Source organism: Teleopsis dalmanni, chromosome 1 (genome assembly GCF_002237135.1).
Source record: "Teleopsis dalmanni isolate 2A chromosome 1, ASM223713v2, whole genome shotgun sequence".
NCBI lineage: Eukaryota > Metazoa > Arthropoda > Insecta > Diptera > Diopsidae > Teleopsis > Teleopsis dalmanni.
This window is the reverse complement of record NC_051846.1, coordinates 102,245,127-102,251,987: the sequence shown is the minus strand read 5'-3', so window position 1 is coordinate 102,251,987 and position 6,861 is coordinate 102,245,127. Positions and strand designations below refer to the sequence as shown.

Genomic DNA, 6,861 nt, shown 5'->3' with positions numbered 1-6,861 from the left:
AATAAATATATGGACTTTATTTTGCCTAAGCATCCACGTGAATATAATTTCACTACAACAGTGGAGAAATTGAAACAATTGTTTGGACTCCAAAAGTCGCAATTCAGCTTACGCTATAGCTGCTTACAGTTAACCAAACCACCAGATACCGACTATACTACGTACGCAGCCGAGGTTAATAAACACTGTGAAAATTTTAAATTGAATAGCCTGTCACTGGACCAGTTCAAGTGTTTAATGTTCGTATTGGGGCTGAAATCGGAAGCAGACTTCGAAATAAGAACCCGAATATTGACCAAACTGGACAAAGAAGCTGATACCATCAACTTGGAAAAACTTACAAACGAGTGTCAGCGTATTATTAATTTAAAATCCGACACATCGCTGGTAGAAAATAAATCACACGAAAATCAGGTGAATTGAGTACAAGCAAATAAGCTTAAGAACAATCACAAACCGAAAACACCATGCTGGTTTTGTGGAGCAATGCATTATGTGCGTGACTGCCCATACAAAAATTATAAATGCGAAGACTGTCACAACATAGGCCATAAAAAAGGTTATTGTAAAGCGAAAAATTCATCAAAATCAAAATACAATAACAACAACAAAAATAATAGCAACGGTAAAGCAAAAACATTTTCACAGCCACGATCCAACAGTATATACACAACGAACAGCATCACAGCTTCACAGCGTAAATATGTCCACGTTAAAATCAACAATGTGCGAATCAAATTGCAATTTGATACTGCATCGGACATAACTATCATTTCAAAATTTAATTTCGACAAATTAAATATTTTAAATACAATGGAAGTACAACCAGAATCTGCTAAAAGTGCAACTGGAAACTTACCATTGTACGCAAAATTTACATGTGATGTGCAGTTAAAAGACACAATTAGAACACTTACGTGCTTTGTTACAATAATCGATTTGAATGTATTCGGATTGGACTGGATAACTGCTTTTCGACTTAGCGATATGACGCTTAATGCTATTTGCAGCCAAATTTCAACAACAAAACAGGCAAGTAATGTTTCCATAAAGTCTTCAAATTGCAAATTTCTTCCGGAAAAATTATTTCCAGAACTTTTCGATAATGCTATGGGTCTTTGTAATAAAACTAAGGCACATTTAATTATTAAACCAAACTGTCAACCTGTTTTTCGATCTAAGCGCCCGGTAGCATACGCAGTTCAACATTTGGTTGAAGAAGAAATTAAGCGACTTCAAGATCTCGACATTATCGCACCCATCAATTACTCTGACTGGGCCGCACCAATAGTAGTTATCAAAAGGCCAAATGATAGCATTCGTATTTGCGCTGATTTTTCAACTGGTCTTAACGACGCGCTTGAATCTTACAAGTATCCACTACCGCTTCCAGAGGATATTTTTGCAAAAATTAGCAATGCAACAGTATTTAGTCATATAGACCTTTCGGACGCTTTTCTCCAAATCGAAGTTGATAGCAAATCGCAAGAACTTCTCACAATAAATACGCATCTAGGTTTATTCAAATACAACCGTATGGTATTTGGCGTCAAAACTTTTCCGGCAATTTTCCAACAAATTATGGATAAAATGCTTGCGGGCTTACATTGCGCAGCTGCTTACATTGACGATATCTTTGTCTCAGGTAGAAACCAACAAGAGCATGGCAACAACTTACATGAAGTTCTACAACGTTTTTATCAATACGGGTTTAAACTCAAGATCGCAAAATCCAATTTTTCAGTTCCTAAAATTGCTTACTTGGGATATATTGTCAGTAAAGACGGCATTCGCCCAGATCCAAAAAACATTGAAGCAATCAAGACAATGCCTGCGCCAACCAATCAATCCGAACTTAGATCACTCTTAGGTGCTATCAATTTTTATGGAAAATTCATAAATCACATGCGCAAATACCGCGGACCATTAGACGAACTACTTCAAAACAGCAAGCAGTGGCAATGGACGGAACTTCATCAACGCTATTTGGATGGTTTCAAGCAAATTTTGTCATCAGAGTTATTATTAGCGCATTACGATCCACTGAAAAACATAATTGTCGCTGCAGATGCATCTAACTATGGGCTCGGAGCTTGCATTTTTCATGAAGCTGACGATGAAAGTAATATGTCATGCGTTCAGATCACTAACACCCACAGAAAAACAATATAGCCAAATAGAAAAAGAAGCTCTTGCGCTTATTTTTGCGGTTACGAAATTTCACAGAATGGTTTTTGGGAGAAGATTCAAACTTCAAACAGATCATAAGCCTCTTCTAGCTATATTTGGTGATAAAACTGGAATTAAGGTGCATCAAGCAAATAGACTTCAACGTTGGGCAATTAAACTGATTGCATACGACTTCGAATTAAAGTTTATTTCAACTAACAGTTTTGGGTATGCAGACGTTTTATCACGACTCATACATAACACAATCAATCCTTCAGAAGACTATGTCATCGCTGCAGTAGAGTTTCAAATTGAAAGCAAACAAATTTTACATAACTCACTTGATAAGCTGCCGCTTACCAGCAAAATGATTACTTACGAACCAGCTAAGGACAAGGTTTTAGCTAAAATTCTCGAATATGTAACTGAAGGATGGCCATCAAACTGCAACATCAGTGAGTTAAAAGCTTACTTTAACCGAAAAAACGACATATGTATAGTTGACGGATGTTTAATGTTCGGACAACGCATTATTATACTTCAAATTTTCCGAAAGCGCATTCTTAAAGAAATTCACCGAGGTCATCAAGGCATAGGTCGTACTAAAGCCATCGCGCGGAACTACGTTTATTGGTCAAATATCGATTACGATATTGAAGCAATGGTGAAAAGTTGTTCAAATTGTGCCGCAGCAGGTAAAATGCCCACAAAAACAACTTAACATCCTTGGCCAAAACCTTCTGATTCTTGGGAACGGCTCCATATTGATTATGCAGGACCAATAGATTCATACTACTATTTGGTCGTAATCGATGCGTTCTCAAAATGGCCAGAAATTATACAAACAAAATCTATAACAGCAACTCAAACAATTTCCAGCTTGAAAGAAATTTTCGCTAGATTTGGGTTACCGAAGACAATAGTTTCAGACAATGGTACTCAATTTGTGAGTCACCAATTTCAAGAGTTTTTAGCGGAAAACGGCATTAGTCATATACGAAGCAGTCCGTACTATCCCATGTCAAATGGACAAGCCGAAAGGTTTGTGGATACTTTAAAGCGAGCACTCAAAAAGTTAAATGGGAAGGGGGTAACTGCTGCAAATCTTCAAATATTTCTACAAGTTTACCGATCAACTCCGAATAAGCAAAATGAGAACAGTAAATCGCCAGCTGAAGTTTTACTAAAAAGAAATATCTGTAGTAAACTTGACTTGATTAAAGATATCGCCAACGAAAAGTGTTTAGTTGATGCATTTGGCCTCTACGAAACAACACCTAAAGATGTGGTCGAAATAACTAACAAAAACATGGTTTCGACCCCAGCTCAATCTTTCAACGAAGTAACCGAGATTGCAATTCCTCAAACTGAGAAGCACAATGAGGCAGTTGTTCCGTATACCCGACCAAGGTGTACTAGACATCCTATTGACCGTTATAGACCCTAGAATCACCGCATTGGAGATTCAATCTCAAAAGGGGAGGTGTTGGCAATCCTGCCAAGGATGACAGACGACATATAAAGAAGAATTAACATTATAGTTTTGTTCATTTTTTCAACTTGTGAAATAATAATAACTAGGAGTTTTTTGTATTTGTGCAGAACCAAATAAGAAAAGAATTGAAAGATAACTGTTCATTTGACAAAAAAAGAAGCAAATGCACTGATCCTTATTAGTTGTCTAAATATTTATACACATTTTTTTCGCGTCAAAAGTATTTATTCTGATTAGCAAATTAGCATTTATTCTGAGATTTCCTTTGAGTTAATGCATTGTTAGTTTTTGTAACAGATTACACAAATTTAGAGATTTTAAAATGTCAGAAATTTTTCAGGAAAATGGTAAAAACCAAAAAATTATCAGTTGAATTTTATCTAAGTTCGGTATCTAAAATTTTTCTTTTTTTTTCTTTTAAAAACTTACATTTATTTATTGCATCCTATTTCATAATAAGACTAACAATAAGTTGTTAAATCTTATCTCTAATTACATAATATCACAAATTTTTATTTCAACTTTACATTGTATAAAATAAAATAAGTAAACCTTATATTACGAACATCACTTATATCAATGGATTTCATTAGAGTGAATGTTAGGTGGTTTATTAAGAAAACTTTTTCAGAATAATAAAATAATAAAAAAACATATTAAATTTTTATTATAATTCTACATATTCAGCCTGCTTACAATAAATTTGCAAGGCAAAAATGCTCTTGTATGACGTATGAATCGTTAGGGGTGACAGACTGTCATACACAACACGTATGCGAGAGCTGCTCACCAAAATTTTGGTGAGCACGCCAACATGTTGGTAAGAGGTGCTTTTCTCTCTCGTATGACATACCAGTATGATAGTCTGCACCGCGCTTAACACAGTTTGCAATTACTTTGACAAATTGGCACTTTTATTGATGCACACCTTTATTGATATTTGGAAACGCAAAGTAAAAATATTCAGTGTGCATTTAGTTCTATGTGCGGTTTGTTAATTTGTTTTGAATTTTTTAATACTTCTGTAAATATAAAACAATGTTGGGACATAAAGCATTAAAAATTGACGAGATTATGGATATTTTAAATTCTTCTGAGAACGATTGTGAAATTGTTACTGATGTTCGAAAATCAGAAAAAGTAAATGTAATATACATCCCTGCAGACGTTGATGAAGTAAGTGACAATGAGGCAATTGATGATGATGTTATTGAGGACAATGCTCCGCTTTCAGTGGATATTGCTGGCACAATGGAACTAGAATATGCGGTTGCCGAAGTTGAACTTCACGCTTTGCCAGACCAACAACAGAATGCAAAGGCACCTTCAAAAAAATTTATATCCTTGGCTCATTACAGTCCCGCAGTTTGGCGGAAGCGTCCTTTCGCGTATAATAATCAGCCGGAGAATGTTGAAGCTAAAACCGTTGAGAAAGTAGTAAGAACATTAGGTATGTATAACCATTTTCATAGACATAGTTGCATTTAGTGTTAAAGATTCTTTCTTCGTAGGTGGAAAATCGCCTTTAGAATTGTTTGAGTTTTTCTTTGATGAGAACATGAGTAATATGATAATCAATTTTAGCAATGAATATGCTTTACAAAACAATGCTTGCCTTGATCTTAAGCAATTTGAACTTAAGAGGTTTATTGGTATACTTTTTCTGAGTGGTTATCATTCACTTCCACAATGGAAACTTTATTGGTCGCTAAGTCCAGGTATGGAAGTGCAAATTGTTCGCAATGCATTACCTCGCAGTCGATTTGAGGCAATCAAGAGGTTTATTCACTTATCTGATAACACCATGCTAAATAAACAAGATAAATTTGCAAAAGTCCGGCCGTTCATTGACGCTAGCAATTACCGTTTTATGCAATTTGGTATTTGGTCTCATGACTTGTCAATTGATGAACAGATGTTACCATATTTTGGTAGACATTCATGTAAAATGTTTATCTGTGGAAAGCCAATTCGATTTGGCTTTAAAGCTTGGTGTTTGTGCTTATCAGCTGGTTACTTGTATCAAATCATTTTGTATGGAGGTGCCGCTACACCTCATGATAAAACTGTTGGACTTGGAGGCGACATTGTTCTAAAATTGTTGGAAAATGTTACTTCGCCATTAACTCATCGCATTTTTTTGATAACTATTTCACTTCATTTCATCTTATGTGTCTTCTAAGTGATCGTCACTTTTTTGCGAGTGGTAAATAAACATACTACTAATATAACAATAAAAACATTAAAGCTTGTTTTATTCAAAGGAACTGTCCGAGGAAATCGAATAGGAGGAGCGTAATTGCCAGATAGAATGAAAAAAGGTGAACATGCGGCACTATATGAACATAAAAAGGAACTTATTGTAGTGAGATGGAAGGATAATGCAAACGTCACTGTGCTTTCAAACCATTCCTTTATCAAACCGTTTTCAAAAGCAAAACGTTACGATCGAACTCAAAAAATGAATGTGGATGTCGACGTTCCACGACTTATAAAGGAATATAATTTGGGTATGGGAGGAGTGGACCTCGACAATGCATTAGCAAATTATTGTGTTGGAATTCGGGGAAAAAAATGGTGGTGGCCTCTTTTTACAAACACTTTATCCAACATGTTGGTCAACGCATGGAAATTGCATTGCTTGGTTGCAAAGTTTGAAAACACCACACCCTTGTCGCAATTACAATTTCGATCCCAAGTAGCTCGGGAACTCTTGTTGCCAGATAAACTTGCTGATACACAAAGTAGTGCTTGTAGAAGTAACACCAAATACTGTGAAAATACGGAAACTAAACATATTCTCAGTAAAAGAATAGATGGCACTCCACCAAGGCAATGCAAAGTATGTTCATCAAAAACGCCATATATTTGCAAAAAATGTGACATTAATTTACATCCAAAATGTTTCGAGAAATATCTAAAACATAAATAAATTTTCAATCATTAAATACTTTTTTTAAAAAAACGTCATTTGCTTTAACTAAATATAATTTTTACCAAAACTCATTTTTGTTCAGAAATACTGTACACATTGGCCCAAGTGGTCTACCATTATAGGTAGTCATAAAATTCAAACAAATATTTCTTAATTCGGTCTAAATTAACTAATGTTAAAAATTTGAACAAAAAATATTAACAGGATCTGGTACCGGGCCAAAATGGGTTAAGTAAGGGAATTTGTAGATCTCGGTGGATAC

General features: G+C 35.2%; 3 protein-coding genes across 3 annotated transcripts; all 3 read left to right on the top strand.

The window, feature by feature from the left end:
- The first annotated feature begins 984 nt into the window (after positions 1 to 984).
- LOC119663246 (uncharacterized protein K02A2.6-like) lies at positions 985 to 3,616 on the top strand. Its single transcript, XM_038072904.1, has 3 exons — positions 985 to 2,122; positions 2,262 to 2,833; positions 2,891 to 3,616. The coding sequence occupies exons 1-3, from the start codon at positions 988 to 990 to the stop codon at positions 3,614 to 3,616; spliced, it is 2,433 nt and encodes an 810-aa protein (XP_037928832.1). The 5' UTR covers positions 985 to 987.
- A 1,086-nt stretch (positions 3,617 to 4,702) lies between these two features.
- Positions 4,703 to 5,846, top strand: LOC119663236 (piggyBac transposable element-derived protein 2-like). Its single transcript, XM_038072896.1, has 2 exons — positions 4,703 to 5,114; positions 5,176 to 5,846. The coding sequence occupies exons 1-2, from the start codon at positions 4,703 to 4,705 to the stop codon at positions 5,844 to 5,846; spliced, it is 1,083 nt and encodes a 360-aa protein (XP_037928824.1).
- Positions 5,847 to 5,975: 129 nt separating this feature from the next.
- Positions 5,976 to 6,596, top strand: LOC119663226 (piggyBac transposable element-derived protein 3-like). Its single transcript, XM_038072888.1, has one exon. The coding sequence runs from the start codon at positions 5,976 to 5,978 to the stop codon at positions 6,594 to 6,596; it is 621 nt and encodes a 206-aa protein (XP_037928816.1).
- Positions 6,597 to 6,861: the final 265 nt, after the last annotated feature.